The following is a 20978-nucleotide window of genomic DNA, read 5'->3' on the forward strand; positions in this document are numbered from 1 at the left end:
AAATATCTGTCAACATTAGTCTTTTTAGTGCCAAAGTTCCTCTTTTTGTTATTATACTTTCACCGCAGCTCAACAGGGAAACACAAAGAGGGAAATTGATGCTAAAAATTCCACTTGATATGACTAACAGACTGCTGAAGCCTCATATTAAGCATGAGATCAACTTTTAAATGGATTTTTTGCACAAAATGACATCACTTACACTGAAAGCACATTTGAAGGGGATCTTTTAATAGTCAGTATGAACAGGAGGAATGATTACAGCGAGGAAAACCTCTTTCAGTGTTCATATGAACACCTGACTGTTGTTTTAAGACAGACTTGAGAAAATTGCAAAGCTCTCCTTTAATGTTTATTAATATAAAACAATTTGGTAGTTACAGGTTCTTATCTTGTGTTGGTGATGTGGGTTTAATGTCTTCTGTTCACATTTGAGAGTTTGAGTAAATGTGGTGGCGTCTTCCTCCATGTAAGAAAAGTCTATTAACTTCTCTCAGCTTCATCCCAACACCTGAAAAAATTATCTACAGCCTGAAGTAAAGGAACAAGACAACACAGACTCCAGAAAGTGCACACAAATCACAAAACTGATCATGTGATGATTTTTTTTTTTTGGTTAGGTTTATTTTACAAAAAGTCAAATATACAGTTGATATATATTTAATATAATTTAGAATGCTTACAACTGAAAGGGATGCAAACACGATGACAGATTTAAAAGCTCTGTTGTGGTTTTTTTTTTTTTTGTTGTTGGCTGTTGAGGGGATGTTGGATTGAACTGGAATGTTTACAGTGCTAAGTTAAACAGAATGAACAGTATTGAGAACACATTACATTCATCAACTGGACATTTAAAAAAAAAAAAAAGAACGAAACAAACAAACACAGGGAGACTAAAGGTGTGGCTGGAGCAGATGTTGAGGATTAAAAAGACACCTGAGGTACGAAGGGGGATCTTTTCTAGCATTAACTCGACTCCTGCACAGACACGGAACAAATACGAAGCCATAAAGCAGTACGACAATGTGGTAGCCCTGGTTTTTAAAGAAAAAAAAAAAAAAAAAAGCATTTTTTTTTTTCCAAGGGAAATTTGGCATTCATCAAATACTTTCTCTTCTGTCTACAAGCAGGTGCAAACATTACATTCGCATGCTTATTTCATCCATTTAGAAGCCTCTGATCGCTCCCCACATACATTTAAAAAAAAAAAAAAAAAAAAAAAAAAAAAAAAAAGGTGTGAAGCACGGGGCATCTCTCAGATATTGCACGACAAGTTCTGCACCACATCACACCCTGAGCTTTCGGAGAAAAAAAAAAAAAAAGGGGAAAAGCAACAGCAGCTTTCTGGCAAAGGCACAGTCATTCTCCCTTCAAAATAAAATAAAATAAAAAAAATTAAATTATATTCAGCAAAGAGAGGGGACTGATAGTCAAAATAGTTATTGTTACCGTTGCTTTTCTTTTAGCAGAAATAAAACAGAAGAATGATGAGGGCTGGGATTTGTTTAGACTCAGGCACATAAAAAAAAAAAAGGCAGGAAGACCAACCGTACTTTTGCCAAAACTTCTTTGTTTTTGTTCCCCTTATTAAAAAAAAAACACTTCGAAGATGTCAGTCTTGATCATGATGATACATTATAGAGAATGACACAACCATTGTAAAAAAAAAAAAAAAAAATGTTCCTTTGGTGTACAAAGCTGACTTATTGCTTAACGAGAGGAGTAATCACGGCTGACTTGATCATGTTCGTGAGTTGCATTTATAAGTTTCTCTTATAAAAACAAAACAAAATAAAAAAAAAAAACAAAACAGGAAACTACGATGAGAAGAGGGCAGAGAGACAGACAAGAATCAGGTCTAAACCTACGTCAGGTGTAGGTTTATCGAAGGTAAATCTTAATTAACTGCTAAGTTAGTGTTAAAGCGAGGTTAGAAGATACACAGACAAAGTCTAGCACACTATTTCCCAAAGATATCCAGCTGTGAGTGAAGCTGCAGTTATTGCAAGAAGAAAAAAAAATAGAAAAGAAAGACAATTTGATGTTTCATCTTTGGGAACAATTACATTACTACTGTTTTTAATGTGTACAACTGGTCACTGTTTATGTGATAATCTTCATCGGTTTTCCAAAAAGAAAAAAACAAAAATAACAAAAGCTTTTTTAAGGTTTCTAAGGCAAGAGGAGAGGAACAAGACAGAAAAAAAAAACACAGAAGCAAATCTGGTGTGTCCACAGGCTGATCCTTTTCATTTCTGGCCCAAGACAGAAATGCCGTTATGTTTGGATCCATTTTGGTTGTATTTTAGCTCTTTTAGACGTTTTGGAGGAAACTCAGACCTGGTGGTGGATGAGACTAAACATCACAAACAAACTGGACACCAGAATAGACGTGGAAGGACACGCTTGCTTTGGTAAAGGCTTGTTTGTTTGGTGTATTACTTCTAAAATTAAAAAAAAAAAAAAAAAAACCTCCAACAAAAATGACAAAATTGACACCTGAGTAGAGTGATGTAGATCTGTTTTAGTCAGTGCAGCTTTTAAATCGATGGTGGTACGATGACGTGTGTGAAACAATCTTTCGAAGGCACCTCAAATTATTGATTGGTGATCCAGTTAAAGGGCCGGAGGACGAATTGCACCGAGGAAATAAGTGATCATTGATGTGTAACTCAAAAACTCTGGTTTTAAAATGTGGAAATCTATTATTTATTAAAAATAGTGTAAAAATTTATTATCACTGTCCCTCCTTGTTGTTTTTCTTGTTGTTGTGGTGAAGTTGCACAAAAAAAAAATACTAAGATGAAGAATAATTAATGCTGTGGGTGTAAATAAGTAGAGTCAGAGATACGACGCCACTCCCAGATGCAACGTTTAGCCACAGTTGTGAGAAAATAAAATGTTTTTATTTGATGTGTTTTCAGAAAACGTCTCTCCGTCTGTCAGGAGTCGCATCACGTCGCCGTCTACTTCTAAGAGCCCTTTTAAGAGTTTAATGCTCGATTATCAATCCACAACAAACATTTTAAAATCAAATCTGACCCTCAGGTTTAAAATGTTAAAAGAATCTAAAAAGGACAACACCAGTCGTGTCAAACACCTGAAGATTTACTTCCTGCTTCTCGCTGCTCTGTACGTGGAGTTTTTCCCCCCTCTTACGTTCTTTGGAGTGAAGCTTTTCAAGTTCATGTCTGTTACTGGGCGCCTGTTTTTTTTTTCTTTTTTTTCCCGGCTTTTATGTGTATAAAATGCACCCCGGGGTGCCGAGCGTTACTTTGGTGACACAGAAATTCTTTTCATGCCACCATCCTCAATAAAATGGAATTATAATTGATGTCGTCATTAATTTGTTACGCTTGGGATGAAATTAACTTAATGACACTTGGCCGGCGTTTGGTGCCACAGAATACATTTTCTGCATTCCTGGTACCAGAAACTGGAATCCCGAACAAAAAAAAAAAAAAAAAGCTCCTGACAGATCAAATTAACAACACTTTTGACTGAATTTTGTGGCAGAAAATCTATTTTATGACTCAAAACACTGTTAAATATCAGAAAAGATAATATCAATTCATTTCTAAACCACTGTTCAGGGTTGCAGGCTGGTAATAAATATATTACATCATTCTATTTTCTTCTCATTTTAAAACAGAAATTAATTCTGTGACACTTTGCGCTCACCCAAAAGTTCATTTTGTGCACATACTGCCTTTGGTGCTTGAAATATATAAACATATATACTACACTACCTCGAGAAAGGTTTCTTCAGAATATATAAGCGCAGAGTAAACTTGGTTCCACTGATTTACAACAGAACAAAAACACTTTGATTTTTGGAAAACCTGTGAGTATTAAAGATACAAATTCACCGAACTGACTGGAAGGTGAATATTGTACTAGACTGAGGTCAGCACGATCATATGCTGATGGACGACACTTTTTCATCTCATGGACACATCCGACACACACACACACAAACAGCGACGAGTTCCCGCGGCTTTGCGTACAAACAGTGCTGATGAATGTTGATCTGCGATCGTTTCCCGTGATTCTCTGGAATTGCTTGAGCGATGGTTTGGACGAGGAGTCGCGGAAGCCGATCAGTTTCTAGAGGCTTCCCGACTGACTTTAACCAAGTTTACCTCTTTTTACTTTTATTTTTAAAAAAAAAAAATTTTCTACAAAAGAATCTGTGTATAGAAAAAATACACATTGTTTCCAAAGTGCACTGAAAGCATTGTGCACTTACATGTAAGATAATGTGCAAGAGGAGGAATATCTAATAGAGTGTATCAACACTCTAAAATAGAGTGCTTTTTGTTTGTGTGTTTGTTTAAAAAGGTGAGTTTGCTCCACACGGGGAACTTTGTGTGAAGAGTAAAATGTCTTGAATATTTTAAAAAGGAGCGCTTGATTTAACTCATTTTGCAGGCGGTGCTTTCCCGTCGTCGGTTCACGTTAAGTGCCAAAGAAGTTAAATCAAGCGCAGCTCTATAATTTCACCTGGATTAAAACTTTTTAAATGTTTTTTTTTTTTTTTTTTTTTTTTTTGCCCGGGCTTGAGGACAGCTACACACGTGGCTCTCCCTCCCTCCCTCTCTCTCTCTCTCTCTCTTTCTCTCTCTCTTTCTCTCTCACACACAACCTCAACATCAATAAAAACAAGAATAATCATCATAGTCAACACTGTTATAAAACTCCCAAAAATACATTCACTGTGGACACTCGGGGTGGAGGTTGTGAGGATCTGATGCTGGTAAACACACACCCAGCACAGACCTAGTGAGTGTGTGTGTGTGTGTGTGTATGTGTGTGTGTGTGTGAGTGTGATATACACACTGCCACGCATTCATCAGACAAAGACTTGCACGCTCAAGTTCATGAGTCTGCTATAATCATGTTAACATCATGCGCTCTCTGAGAGTCTCATACACCCACATGAAGCTGGGTGGGGGGGGGGGGGTCGTGATCGTATGTGTGTGTGTGTGTGTGTGTGTGCGTGTGCGTGCGTGCGTGTGTGTGTGTGTGTGTGTGAGAGCATGTTGGTGGCTTCACAGGAGACGGCTGTCTGTCGGAGGTGATGGAGGCTGGTGACTCAGCGGGGTCAGAGCATCATGTACTGGTTGTCTATCGCCCGCTTGCGGCTGCGGTCAGGCTCCAGCTCATAGTCCGAGTCCCGCTGAGGGATGATGGGAGTGTGGGTGTGAGGGTGGCGAAGCAGGGGCCCCCTGCCCACCGACTCGCTCCGACGCAAAGGAGCCGGGGCTGATGGAGGAGGGATGGGGTTGCCGCGAGGAGTCGGGTGGTTCCCCTGCTGAGAAACGGAGCTGGTGGTGCTGCTGCTGTTGGAGGAGGAGGAGTGGGGCTGACTGGAGCTGCGAGCCAGGCTGCAGTGAGCCAAGCTGGGCTCCGAGTTCCAGCGATGCAGAGAGAAGGGGACCAGGAGAGCGCTGGAGAGCTGACCTGAGAAAGAAAAGAGGAAATGAGAACTTCTTACACATACTTTGTAAACAAATTACTTACTTCCAAATGAAGTGTTTTAGATCAGTGGTTCTCAACCTTTTTTCTACTTGCAACCTCTCGTCACAGGCTGCATGTGAACAGTTCCATCGAAGAGTGATTTTCCCTCAAAACCCTTTTAAACTGATTCATTTTGATAACTTTGAACTCTTGAGAAAGATCAGAAAAAAACTAATATAATTTTATATAATTTTGTGACCCTTCAGATTGATCCTGTGACCCTGCAGAGGGTCCCTGACTGCTAGGTTGGGAACCACTGGTTAGGATTAAGTATTGTCTGCTTGCGTTTCCTGCCTCTTGGACTTTGTTGTAGCTAACGTGATTACTTTGGTTATGTGCAGTGTTGACATAACTGACAGAAATGATGGCCATGGTTTGACAAAGAGATATGAACGAGAGAGTCTCACCTTGTGACGGAGGGCTGGAGCCTGCCACTACGAAGCTGGACAGCGTGACGGCACCGGCGGCTCCGCACTCCAGAGGGATGGGGAAGAGGCGGAAGTGACTGAGCATGTCCATGACGGAGGGGAAGCGCAGGTGCTGCACCCTGCACTGACCCCATTCTGTCAGAGAGAGGCGCAGGTGCTGCAGAAAGACAAAGAGACAGAAGCGTGAGAACAGAGAAACATCACGAAAAGATGGTTTTTATACTTCTGGAGACCGAACTAGGGCTGAAAAATGCCACTTCCTCCTTCTCCTTACATCCAGTGGTCTGTCTTCAGTGGTCTGTTTAAGATGGTTCACATCAGCAGTATGTTTGCATAATGCTTACTTATCAAAGAGTTTACCACTACCGCCAGGAAATGATGTTGTCACCCGTTTTGACGTGAACAGAGAAAAAGGAGAACAATGTGGGTTCGAAAAAAGCGTTCATTCATACAGTGTTACCCAATTTTTAGGTGAACCACTTCCAGATGTGGACTGAACGGCCAGTGTGAATGCAGACTAAGTTAAACAGAAAATAGACGTTGTGAGACCGTACCTTTGCTTTTCCTTGGTAGTTAAACGTGAGGACGTAGTCTCCCCTGCGTGTCTCACTCTGTCGAACCAGAAACACTCCGTGTCCTTCTGGTCCAGAGCTCTGGACCAGGTAGGCTGCCTTGACGCGGGAGATGGGCCCGTGGAACCAGGGGTAGGAGAACAGGAAGTGATCGGTCTTCTGGACAACCTGCTCTGGCTGGGCAAATGTGAGGGGGACTGGAGGGATGAACAGAGAAACAAAGTGTGTCATTATTGATTCATCTGCCAGTTATTTTCCTCTATGAATCATTTGGTGTATAAAAGAAAAATAAGAAAACTGTGAAAAATGCCCGTTATAACATCCTGGAGTCCAAAGTGACGTCAAAGTGAAGCCATAATCCCAAATATTAGTAATTAACTTGTTAAGTGAGATATTAAAGGACTGATGGTAAAAACTACCAATATGAGATACAATTAGTCATAAATCTTAACTCTCTTTTAACAGAATTAATATTAAAATTCCTTTATAAAAACTAGGATTTTGTATTTATTTAAAGCAGAGAGACAGTCTCTGTCCCTGACCAGCAGGGGCACACGTCTCCAGACACAGTAGACTTCACTCCTACATTATCTCTGGACATCAAAGTGTCACATTTTGCCGCAAAAATGTAAAGTTGAAGTTTTGAGGGAGAATTTTTGAAATATATATATACACACACACACAGACACAACTACACCCTGATTGATAGAGGATGTGTCTGATAAGTAATTTACACAGAAGCAACCACCCCCCCCCCACACCCTCCAGCCCCCCCATCCCAGCACTCACTGTGACTTCCTGACTCTGAACTCCCTCTGTGATTGGCTGGAACAGAGCTGTCTGCTGGGGAGGGAAGGGGCTCCAGATCCACACTGCCTGACCTGAAGGACAAGAAAACATTCAGATTACATTATTACACTCACACACACTGTATCATCCACTGCACATCAATGTTATTCTCAGTGTGAAGCCCTGAGGACGAAAATTTCATGATTATTTAATCTAATAAAAAAGTAATTTGTCCCATTTGTGTCACCATCTTTCTTTATATGAAAGCTTCATCTCTGCCTGTGCTGGAAAATCAGCATCATCTTTCTGTTTCAAGGTGGAAAAACTATTTGAGTTGGTGTGAAATTAAGTGTAGATGCTACAAATGTCTTGTTTAAGCAACTGTAATTACAAAAATAAATGTGTTGATGATTTATTGGTGTTAACACACTACATGCAACACTTTTATCAAGTGCAGAAGAGCAACAGAGATGGTTAGAGAGAGAAAGAGAGGTGTGTGTGTGCGTGTGTGTGTATGTGTGTGTGTGCGTGAGTGTGTATGTGTGTGTGCATGTGTCGGTGGGGTGAGTCTAGCGAAAATGGAGGAAACAGCAGGCTGAAGGAACACAAAGACACCGAGCTCAGACAGGAAGTGAGTCCAGTTCACCAGTTCAGATCTGAACTAAGACTTACTGTTCTTCTGTTTCATTGCGCACACATACACACGTACACATACACACACACGCACGCACGCAGTATGAGTGTGTACATACAGAGATGAGAACAGGAAAGGTTAAAGAGGGAAGCCAGAGCAAATCCTGCTAAAATGCTGACTTGAGTTTGCAGCACTCTGCATAACAGGAAGACAAGTCTCCTTTCTCCTCACGCTGTGTGTGTTCTTGCACTTCAATCTTTGTGAGAATCATTGTGGGGTTTATTTGCTATAAATGAGGACATATGGACATTTTGGCCTGTCTTCAATGCCTGCAGGATTAGATTAGTTAAAGGATACAGCTGTTGATATTCTATATTCTCATTAATGTCAACAAATCCCATAAAAAGATCAAAACCAACACTTCATAGATTCTACTGACAAGTATTGTCTATGTAGCTGAAGCCTGACATGCAGCTGAAAATAGTCCCCAACAAAAGCAGTATTTACTCCTGTTTAGGTCATTTTTTGCTAAAACCTACTTAAGCATTTTCTACATATGAAAATAGATATTTGTGACCTGTTTTGGAGATTTTGTGTCTTCACTAGGAACAAGTGGCACAGACAGGGTAGGGGAGACTGAGAGTACTGAAAGACAGACTTTTAGTCCTTTTATGGGATGTGTTGACAATGACAAAAACATAGAATAATGTCCGCCTTATCTATAAAGTGGCTATAATTTATATTTTTTGTAATAACAACGTATCTAAAGAGCGTGTGTAATGTCAGAGGCTCGCAGTGATGAAGCTACAGAGAATTATCACCCAACTCTCCGGCTCCGTTCTGCTTTATGGAGTTTTATAGTGAGGTTCAGCTCATTGTTTAGCTGTCTGGCTGCAAATTTACTGTTTTGCTTCACTCTCAGCGCTCCCATAGTGTTGTTTTCGTCCACATTAAAGCAGCTGTTTTCAGAGAAAAAGCTCTAAAAACGAACTATACACTATCTGCTCAGCACCAAAATGCAAACAGACACAATTAGTGACTAGCTGTTGAACATAGTGGAGCATTTAGCAGCCAAAGAGCCAAATATTTCCCTCTGGAGTTGATAGAGACGAAAATATGGATATGGTGACAGCGAACAGTCCTCCCAAACTCAGTAAAAATGTGTTATTTCTGAAAAAAGAAAGTGAGAGTATTGAAGCACAGATTTCTTAGAAATATTCACATCAGCCAAGAAGAAACACGTGCACACACACACACACACACAGACTGAAAACAGTGCAGTTTAATGAATACCTGCACACAATTTGAAATGTTTTGATAAAAGTGAGGAGAAGAGAAATAAATGATATGGCTTGGTGAGGTATCTGAATAAACACCGAATTCAAGAGTGAACTCTGACCTTACTTTACTGGATGTGTGTGTGTGCGTGTGTGTGTGTGTGTGCGTGTGTGCGTGTATACACATTCCAGACATCTGCAGAAATGAGAAAGGTCTCCGAGTCCTCCCCCACACTTCCTTTCACAGCCCAAAACCCCACACACATCCACATCCAGAATCATGAGTAAGATCAAACTTATAAAAGCTTTTTTTTTGGTAGTCTAATAACTGATAGAGATAAAAACTATTCAATTATTATAACTATAACTATTGAAAAGTACTACTCTGCTTGTTGTCCTTTTTTGTGATTTCTCAAATCTTAATTTTTCTGAAACTTTTCTTCCTTTGCACACAATCATTTGGACACAATTACACGCTGTACTTAGGTAACAGTCTGCTATCCGAGTGGGCCTTTAATTTTGTTAACTTCTTATCATCTAAATCAGTATACAGTCAAGTGTAATCTTCATTTCTTATCTACCAACATGATCAATTTTGTTTATTCTGTTTCACAGCTTCAGTTACTGAGAAAAGTAAGTGAGAAAAATTATATACAAATTATGGTATTTGCTCATTTTTAAAAACTACATTCAACACACAAGATGCAACAGAATACTCTCCACACCAGATGTGTTAACTCTCAAAGCTTTAGTGTAAATATTAAGTTGACTCATGGACATGATGTATTATTATTACCAGAAATATTCCAACTATATCCAGGTTCAAATCTGCTTAAGTGTGTTGAGCCCTAAAGCAAACTGATGCAAACTCAGGAACAGGCAAACAATGATGGGTATATAGACACACACACACACACACGCACATGTTTCTCCACATATACACATGCTCTACAAATTATTCTCACTTGTATTTGCAAACACATAACTCAGCATAAGTAAACATCCAGCACTAAAAACTGCCAAAGTCCAAGTGCTAAATGTTTCCACTCAGAATCTCAATAAAAAAACCTGCGTTAAGAGAGTTGGATGAGGACGATGCAGGCTGACATTATATATCATTTATTTGCGTGTGTGTGTGTGTGTGTGTGTGTGTGTGTGTGTGTGTGTGTGTGTGTGTGGGACCCAGCTGGCTTGGTCAGGTTGAGACAAATTACAGATTACGAGTCTCCATTTTGAGGCAGACAGATTCAAAATATATGATGTTGAAAAAGTTAATGGTTTGGTCTCCAGTTCGGTATGTACTCACAGAAACCAAACGTTTTCAGAGTTGAATCAAATTTGAAAAAAGAAAATAATGAGATCTAATATTGAAGTTCCTGATCATATAAAGTGTCTTCGTGTTGTGTTTAAGAGCTTCTCACCTGTTGCTGATACATTCTTTTAGCTCTGTGGTCCAGGAGCTGACCTGCTGGTCGTTGTCCGTCTCAAATATCAGACTACCTCGATTAACCTGCAGATACAAATATGCATTCAAATACACAATATTTATAATATATAATTATAAATTATTTACTGTAGACGCTGAGCTGATGTCCGAAGTCTGGACACCCAATTTAGACATTTGCTGATGCATAAAAATTAAGAGTTTTTCTCCTGCTATATATTACTCATACAGCACACTGACAGCATATTTAAGGCGTGACTGAACTTTTATCTAGTTAAGTTTTGCAGCGTGTTGTAATGATGAAAAAAAGACTAAAAAAAAAAAAAACATGTAACTTTAAGTGCCAACGCATTACATTTCAGGGTCAAATAACCTCAGGAAATGTAGTCAGATTTAATCTTTACTGCATCCCAGAGGGCATTTCCTCCAAAAGGAGAGACGCTAACAGTATCCAGAATTTTTGGATGCAGCTTATTTTCTCTAATGCAGTTGTAACGGTGACAAGTTTTCACAGCTGAGGAACTTATCAAAATGCTGAAAAGTTTTCAAAATCGTTATCCTGTTCTTCTCCATCCAGGCTTAGCAGAGACGCAATTTTCTTCAAACACAAAGATAGACTCTGGCAAAAACTTCAAAGAGGGCAGTAGAGCAACAGAAGCGGTGTATTTAGCCATGTTTTGGTGAAACAATGATTATTTGAAGCTGCTGTTGGATGTTTTGATACTTCTTTCCATGGTGGAAACTTGAAAACCATTAAAACCATCATGATTCAAGTCACTGTTTTGGGAGAGAGAATGCTACGGAGATTTTACAGCCACCTGTCAAACCTACAGGGGGTGATGTTAAGTTTTGGGTGGAGCATCGCTTCACGTCTAAACAACAAATCTAAGTGAGTTTTGTTATGAGATGATATGACACAAGGATTGTCTTGTTTCCTCTTCATGTTGAATTGAGGGTTGAGGATCTGACATCGTGGATGTAAACAACTCAGCTGGCTGAGTCTGCAACTTTTAACTCTTGCTTTTCCTTCTTTCCTCAGACAGAAACAGTTCAAATAGTCCCTGAGGAAGGAATATTATTATTTCTGTATGTACCTTTAAAACAAATGTGTTTAAGTTGTCGGGCATTTCCAGCCGGGTGCAACGACGGACTTCTTGGATATCTGAGCAGTGAGTCGTCAGCTTTGGGCTGGAAGCCTGAAAAACACAATGAAGACATAATGACTGTCAGACAGATCAGACATTACTCATGAAATGTGATACAGAAACAGAAAGAAGAAACTGAAACAAAGAAAAGATGTTCAAACTATCCTGTAATGAGTCCAACGGGAGCGTTAACCTTCCTGATTATGATTATACTCTGTCATGATTAAATGTCTTCAGTTTGTTAGTAAGGACACCTCGGTGGTATCTCTGAACTGGAACAACATACAGCTTTTAGGTTTTACAAATGTGATTGTTTTTAATGTTTTGAGAAACACAAACCGAATAACATTCACCTCTGTTGTTTGAGGTGGCAGCAGGTGTCTTAGTGGAGATCATATCAAACCCTGAACAAATAAAACCCAAACTATCTGCATGTCCTGATAAACATTAGGGCTACGATGAACCAACCTTTTTTGAACCAGCTTGTAATTTGTGGTAAACAGCCTCATTTGGTCTTAAAATCTGGAGCGATGTCATACAAATCTCTACTTTATCAACCAGCTCAAAGTGATGCAGCAGCTGAACTCTGAAGTCTTTGTAGCTTTATTGAAACTTATCAACAAAGTAGAGCTGCAATAATTAGTCAATTAATCGATCAACAGGAAATTAATCAGCAACTATTTTGATAATCAATTAATCGTTTAAGTCGGTTTTCAAGCAAAAATATCACAAATTTAATGGTTTCAACTTCTTCAATGAGATAATTTGCTGCTTATCCTTGTCTTCACTTTGTAGTTAAATGAATCTCTTTTAGACTGTCAGGCGTCTGATAACATCACCTTGGGATGAAGGAGAATTGTGTTGAGCATTTTTCAGTTTTCTGATGTTTTATAGACTTAATTAAGATGATTATAAACCTAATTAATTGAGCTGTACAACAAAGGTGCCACCACTATTTTATTTTTAAAGCTGACCAGATGAGCGACACGTCACATTCCAGCGTAGGACAGTTTGTACACAGATAAACATGGATGTGGCCTCTTTCTATGAACCAGACGACCCCCTTTATGAGTTTATCTGAGTGATTGTGTGCGAGTGAGTACAGTCTCTTTATGTTTTATCTTTGAACACGCGCGTGTGTGTGAATCCTCTGCGTGGCTGAAACCGAAGCCTCCCTTGGTGAAAGAAAAGTGCAGTGAAATTCAGGAAGAGGAGCATGATGGGACTTCTCATGGCAGAGCTCCAAGGTCGTCCCCGCCAGGACAAACTGTGTATTTGAAGAATGTTAAATGAGATATGAGGGGCTTCCTGGTGGCTCTTTGAACTGTGGCACGCTACATGAACTCCTGATACTGTGACTTTGAGTCAGGCTTGTGACCTTTTCTGCACGTTGACCCTTCGCAAAACCATCATTTCTGAAACCCTGACTAATAAAACAGACACACTCCGAGAATAAGGACGCATATGCTGACCCTTCCCCTCGGGTGTCCTGACCCACGCAGGTAAAACCTGAAACCCAGCTGGACAGACGAATGACAGAGAAGATGAGTGTGGGCACATCCGGACAGACACACATGCGTTCACTCAAACTAATCACACGTCACTAATACAACGATGCAGAGCCTCCGAGCCCGCAGATACAAACGAGCGCTAACGTAGCCACCGGCGTAAACACACACAGACACGGATGGATGACTCGGTCAGCCATGTGTACAGGCCCGTGGCATGTTGGGTCAGAAGTCACCTCCGAACTGAAGCCTGGGTGACAGCTGACAGGAACACGTGGGGACAAGAGAGTCAGCAATTCTTATTGAGAGATTAAAGACTAGTGAGCGTCATACGTTTGGTATGCGCGCTGCATCTGTGTGCATGCGTTTGTTGGTGTGTATGACACTTAAAAACTCAGGTGTTATGAGGATGGAAAGTTTCCCGCCATCTGACAGGCAATGATGATGATCAATCATCTTCCACTTGTGTCAACATCAGCTTTATTTTTTTAGGATTTAAAAGTATAAACTACAACCAGACAGACTGGGAGGGAACGGCTGTCATCAAACCCAAAGCATGACAACTTAATGGTCTTGCAGAAACTATTAGTTGACATATTGATCAACAGAAATCAACAATAACAAAAACTTCTTTGGGTTTTGGACGGTTGGTTTGACATAACAAGCAATTAAAAGAATCACTTAAAAGGCAACCTGTGGAGTTTCTGACCTCCAGTAGCGTTATGAAGTGTTTTAATGAGTAGGTTGTGTCATGCACAAGGATGCAGGTTATGCAACTCACAGTCCTGCCAGTGGTTTCGTACTATTAAAATGGTCTATCGGTGGCTGTAATGTGCCAAGAAAGGTAGCAAAACGCAGGAAAGTTAAGGCAGGAAAGAAGAAGCAGCTGGTAAACATGGAGGTCAACAATGCAGGATTTAAAATACTTAAAAAATAGGCTTTGCAAATGTTTTATGAGGAAGGAAATGCAGCATCTTTGTTAGACCTAAAGGATAAACACGATGCATTTTACAGAGCGTAAAGATAACTTTTGTTTGTTTACGAGAAAACTCCACAGTGCCCCTTTAATTATCAAACAACAATAATCAACGTATTTATCAATATGAAGAACAATTATTAATTGCAGCGCTAATGGCCTGCAGCTCCACAGTCTTGGCACCATTGGTGTGAAATTCAGTGAAATTTGCAGCTTTTTATATTCAGTAGCTTTCCAGTGAAATCTAACATTTATCAGTAATCAGAGCAATTCATCTACAGATAGTGTATCTTGAAACAGTTCTGGGTGAGTGATACTAATAATGTTGCCGATTTCCCTGGTGACCCTAGATGTTAAGGCACCAACCATAAACCGCAATATCTTCGGTTTGCATCCAACTGGGAACCTTTGTTGTACGCTATTCCCATGTTTCTCCTGCCCCGAGTTCCTGACACCGCTCGACTGTGTAAAAATAAAAATATATTAATATTAGGGCTGCAACTAATAAACCATTATAAACATTAATTACTGCCTATGTCCGTTAAGCTTCTCAATACTAACATGTAATGTAGATGTTGGCCGTGAGGATTGTGCAATATGTCGCCATGATGGGTGGGTGTGTATGTGTTCATGCAAACTATTGTGTATGTGTGTGGAAGCGATGGGCTGTTGTTTGATGGTTTTATTTTATCTTCTGTTGAACTGCAGGACAGAATCCAGAACAAACTTCCCCACGGGGACATTTAAGTATCTTATCTAATGATTAATTTCATTTACCAGTAATAAAATAAAATGATCCAAATAAAACTTTAGGAAAAAGTGAAATAATCCTCCCATTTGAGAAGCTAAAACCAGATAACGTTTGACATTTATTGAATCTATTACCAAAATTGTTACTGATGAATTTTCAATTGATTGATGATTTCGTTAACTTATTATGAGACTATTTGTTCCGGCTCTAATTGTGGTCATTCTTAATATAGATATGATACAATATTTCCTAAAGTATTAAAAATCATGTGGTAGAAAATCCTGTAACTTTCAGAAATGATTCAGTTTGTTCGAAAGTATTTTAGATCTCACACTGTGACGGCATCATCTGAGAACCAGGAACCACAATATCTCTACTCTGACTTGACACAATTACATAATAACAAGGAAAGATGATACATATAGAGCTGCAGCGATTAGTCAATTAATCGAGTAGTTGCCACCTATTAAATTAATCACCATTTATTTTAATAATCTATTAATGGTTTTGAGTCATTTTATAAGAAAAATTTGTGCAAATTCTCCGATTCCAGCTTCTCAAATATGAATATTTTCTGGTTTCTTTAGTCTTATATGACAATAAACTGAATCTCTCATACATATAATATCTAAATAAGACATTTGAAGACGTCACCTTAGACTTTAGGAAACATTTTTCACTATCTTCTGACATTTTATGGATCTAACAACGAATTGATAAACCGAGGAAATAAATCGACAGATAAATCGATGATGAAAATAATCGTTACTTGCAGCCTCAGATACGTGTCAATATCAAATTATTATCTAGCTCTGGGTGGAGTTCCCCCAAACTTTATGTGAGCTTTCTCCAATACAAACATAGCTTACAAGCTACCGGTTGGATCGACATCAAATTCTATGTGACAGACATATGCAAGAGAGCAGAACAAAAAAAAAAAAAAAACTAGAAGGGTGAGTAGCGTGAGAGAGCAAGAGCAGCAAAAGGAAACAGACGAGACAGCGAAAGACACGGCGTTGGGTGGGAGAGAGGGAGGGATGAAGACCAGAAGAAAGAGCAGGGACGACGGATTCCAGGGTTTTGTGCACCGGATGAGTTTGAGTCTATGTGACAGTGTGTGAGCCTGAGGAATGTCTATGTTAATCCTACACACACACACAGGCACGCACACATGAAAACAGACAGGAACACACACACATCAAAAGAATAGATTAACCCCCCGACCGCCCGATTTCCTTAGCTCGCCAGTGTTGTGAATGGACGCCGTCACTCCTAACGCTTTCTGTTTTAACCACAGCGTCTAATATCATCACCTAAAAGCATGGTGACGCAGAGATGAGAGGGATATGACTCATTTAGCGAAATCTGAGTCAGTGAATAAGAAAACGACAAAAAAAAAAAAAAAAAAAAAAATAGTGAACTTGTGTACCAAAGTGCTGCCACAGCTGAACTTTAATCCAGGATGTTCAGCGAAATTTGTTTCTGCTTCTTTAGTTTCAGGTTAAACCGACGGGTTTTCTTATGACTGTTGAAAGATAAAGAGATAGTGCACAATCGATTTGCTCAAACAGGAAAAAGTATGCATACGTGCAGGAAAGAGGCACATTCAGAGTATCAAAAAAAAGAAGTTCTTATCATATGAGACACTTAAGTCTTGTTAATGTAGTAATGGAGTCATGAATTTGAATTTCAAAAAAGAAAAAAGAAAGGTGGTTCAGAGTTCATTACTGGCCTTGGAAACAGCAGCTGACTAAACATTCTCACCTCAAGGTCAATTTAGTAGCTGTTCTGGAGCTTTTGATTATATCACATGACCTTCTATAGCAGATTTTCTCTGGTTTTTAAGCCGAAATGGACGAAAAGTCCCTAAAAAGTTCAAAAAAAAAATGCTGATTTGAACATCTACTAATCCGTGACAACTCCATCTGCTGATGGAGATCATGTGATATGATCAAAAGCTCCAGAACAGCTACTAAACGGACTCCTTGAGGTAAGAATATTATTATTTAATTAAATATTACATTATTTTTTTAATGTAATATTTAATTGTATTATTACTAGTGTAACTGTTTTCCTTTTGCCTTGTGATGCTGATTTTCAATCAGGTAGGTCTGCACATACAAGGAATTTGCCTCGGTGTTATGATGCATAACATTAAATAATTGAATTAATTAAAAATATATCTTAGTCCATCTGTGTACTGCCTCCCTTCAATCTGTTTGCACTGGACTTTTTCTGCACGATGAGGAGAGCATTAGCCAGAACATTTGTACAGAAAAGTCAGAAAAAAAAATGGACGACCTTGCCATTAGAGTGTGCAGCTTTTTGTTGCTAGTTAATGATTGTTAATGTATGAATGTATGCATCTCTTTCGTGCCAACACGCTGACACAGAACAGTTATTGTTCTGCATCAACATCATACGGTAACTCACACAGGTGCAGCAGCTAATGAGATCTGGTACTGTGTGTGTGTGTGTGTGTGTGTGTGTGTGTGTGTGTGTGTGTGTGTGTCACTGAGCATACGAGCTGAGTGTGACTCATTGAGAGGAATTTATTGTGAGAATGTGAATGAGTTTCTGACTAAGAGCATCTTTGAGGAACCATATGTCTCTGTGGAGGGAAAACAGAAGAAGAAGAAAAAAAAAAAAAAAAAAAAAAAAAAAAAAAAAACAGGCAGCAGATGTCTGAGTGGTTGAGCAACAGCACAACAGGCCAGATTTCTGTGAATCAACTTCATCAGGGGAGCAAGTTCAAGCTCACATTGCACATTTCCTATTTCTGCAAACTGTAATCTGTAATACTCCCTGGAGAACACACATATAAAAACAAACAAAGAAACACACTCACCCACTGACCAGGCTTTTGCCCTCTTTTCTTCCTTTATTTCCCAATCTGCATAAAACTCCTTTATGATTTTCCCCTCAAAACAATAAAACAAAGCAGTGTGGGCAAGACGTCGACAAGCAGTACGAGTGTTTTCATGTCTCGCTGTGTCTCCTGAATGCGTGCAGGTGTGTAAAGTGACAGCTTTTTGGAAGGGAAACCAGACAGGAGACTTAATCGTTTACTATAGAGTCTGCAAAAACACAAAAGCTAATGTGACAAGTCCTTAACAACTATCACCTGGTACCAGACACCTCTAAACACAAACACACGCTGCAGGAGAGCTGGAGGATTGGATAAATCAAACAGATCCAGACAGAGCCATAGAGAGTGAGCATAATGAGTCTGTAAATTTACAGTAAAACCCTCAGGTTTTCTTCAGCGTAATAAATGACTGATCCTCTTTGTGTCAACAGCTCAAATCGACTGTTTGCCAGCAGACCTCAGGTAAATGCCCTCACAACGCTCCTGTTCCTCATCCTGCAGCTATGAAAGAAGTGTCTCAAAACAATGGTTACTGCACACATGTAGCTTCACTGTGTTAGTAATAATTTATTTGGGATAGTGTTACATTTACTGTCTCCTTCATGGGGGGGGGGAATAGCAAGGATGTTGCATCAAAAATAAGAAGTAGATTATTGATGTGATGTGTGTGTCAAAGCTGTGAGTGTAAACCTATTTTTAAGATTGATTTGCCACTTGAAGCTTCACACTGCAGCGGCTGCCAACTAAATCTAGTATGTCTAGTTTAAAAAACAACAACAACAACAACCAGTGAGTAACTGTGTTTGTTTTTCACAGCTTGGTTACATGACTTTAGCTTGTTGTTAGCTTGTTCACATGGTAATAAAATCAGGTTTTATCTATTAATAGTAACTACAGGTTAATGTTTGATGATGATCTATTTCCAACCACTGCTGACACAACTTGATCTATGTTAGATTATTGTTGAAATTATTATTTGATTAATGGATTCATCTTTTAAACCCTTCCCGCGCCCGTTTTCCATTAATTTCTCTTTTAAAGGCTGATAAATTTCTTATGTTCCACATCATATGATCGCATATATTCTTTATTCAAGCTTTTCATTGAAGCTCCGTGACGTTTATACTGAGTGAAAACATTTAAAACACAAGACTCAACTACATCAAATGGAAATATTTTAGATGATATTTTTATATTTTTGCATAATTTAAAGACACATTTCTTCAAATTCAGTCTGAAACTTCCAGAGATCTCCACCAGACCTTAGAATAATATTTGGCTGCTCTGCATGAGTTGACGGCGGGATTGAAGAAGTTATCAAGGGGAGAAAAAAAAAAGCCAAACATTCACTGATTACAGCATCTTAAATGTCAGGATTTTCTGCATTTCTCTCTCTTTTTTTTATATCACTGTATATTTAGCAGCTTTGAGTTTTGAAATATTGGTTGGACAAAACAAGCAATTTGATGATGTGTCCTTACGCTTCGGAAAATTTTGAGGAACATTCACAATATTTGATGTATTTTTTTATGTACTAAATGATTAATCAATAAATAAAAACATTAATATTTACACTATGTATTGAGAATATTTTGAAAAACTGCCAGATGAACAGCAGTAAACTTATTGCACCATTAAGTTTCCTTCTTTTCTTGGCAGCTAAAATATCAAGGAGCCAATAACTGATAGTGGTATTTAAAATATTAAGTGATGACGATCTGTCCCGATAATGTTATGAACCCACAATGACTTTTCAGTTTTCACTTCTTGCTCTTTTCAGATTGAGTCAACTTTCACTACGCCGTTTCAACTTCACACAGACACGCAGATTGAGGGCTGATATTGTGAATGAGAGACGCAGATACATAACCGTGACAATATGGCCTATATTGACTTTCACGAGGTTGAGAAGTCAGACAAATCCTGGAGCTCGTTAAGGTGACTTCACCAAGTTATAACACATTCACACAGGTTTATACATACACACACACACACACACACACACACACATATGCCGGCAAGCACGAACGGTTGATGAAAGTAGCCCACAAACAAACAAACGGAGACAGCAACAGATGCAACCATGCAACCTCTCACCCACACAGTCACAAACACGTCTACAGTTTAAGCGCACACACCCACACACACACGGGTGACACACAGGATGTTTGGAGTCCAAAACGATCTTCCCAGGGTCCCTTTCTCAAGGCCGTCGTCATAGCAACTGACTGACACTCAACATTCCGCTATCCCTCCGAGGGTCACCATAGCCAACGCTGTCCAGGGGTGCGTGTGTGTGTGTGTGACTTTTGCGTGCATGTGTCTGTGTGTGTGAGATGGACTGACCTTAAGACTCGGCGGGGGTTACCAAACTGGTCTCAAGAGAGATTTTGAAAAAAAGTGTGTGTGTGCAGCCATTTTAAAAAGACATACAGCACCTCCCGTCAGGGCTTTGTGAGGCGGAGGAGACCTTGACCTTAATCGCAGTGATCGACACATCTGTCTGTGCTTCCTCTGCTTTCAGGTTGGGATCACTGATGTGTTTCTTTTCCTTCATATTTAGAGGATGAGGCTTGTGATATTCTACATCTTTCTTATTGTCAACAAAGCCTATACACTGTAAAAACTCACTAAAACAACACATCCGCAGGTGAAAATAGTCCCTAATGAATACACAATTTACACCTGTGAGAGTATTGTTTGTTAAAAACTACAGTGCTCGGTTGTTTTAGGATATTTTTTTTTAGCCTTTTTAAATAAATGAAACATATATGTGTGACCTGACTTTAAAAATTTACATCCACAGTAGAACCAAGTGGTTTTGGGGCTGAGAGCAACAGACAGGCTGGGAAAGTTGGAAAATATTAGGAAACGGACCAACACATTCTTGGTTTTAATCTTTTCATAAGACTTGTTGACAATAATAAATATATTGAATTAGAGCTGCGATGATTAGTTTATTAATCAAATTACTAAAATTGGCAACTATTAAAGTTAAAATGTGCTGGTTTCAGCCTGTAAAATGTGATTTGATGCATTTCTTTGTCACACATGTTAGTAAACGT

The 20978-nt window shown here is 39.1% G+C and overlaps 1 protein-coding gene across 2 annotated transcripts in view; it reads right to left on the reverse strand.

Moving 5' to 3' along the window:
• Positions 1 to 2446: 2446 nt before the first annotated feature.
• Positions 2447 to 20978, reverse strand: part of sh2b3 (SH2B adaptor protein 3) — a 55358-nt gene continuing 36826 nt past the window's right edge. For both annotated transcript variants that reach the window (XM_044375279.1, XM_044375287.1), the window contains exons 3-8: positions 11759 to 11860; positions 10642 to 10730; positions 7310 to 7401; positions 6503 to 6717; positions 5928 to 6105; positions 2447 to 5463 (exon numbers count right to left, since the gene is read on the reverse strand). In XM_044375279.1, the coding sequence (XP_044231214.1) occupies positions 5105 to 5463; positions 5928 to 6105; positions 6503 to 6717; positions 7310 to 7401; positions 10642 to 10730; positions 11759 to 11860 (1035 nt within the window). In that variant the 3' untranslated portion in view covers positions 2447 to 5104. The remainder of the gene's footprint in view (positions 5464 to 5927; positions 6106 to 6502; positions 6718 to 7309; positions 7402 to 10641; positions 10731 to 11758; positions 11861 to 20978) is intronic.

This window comes from Thunnus albacares, chromosome 2 (assembly GCF_914725855.1).
Source record: "Thunnus albacares chromosome 2, fThuAlb1.1, whole genome shotgun sequence".
NCBI lineage: Eukaryota > Metazoa > Chordata > Actinopteri > Scombriformes > Scombridae > Thunnus > Thunnus albacares.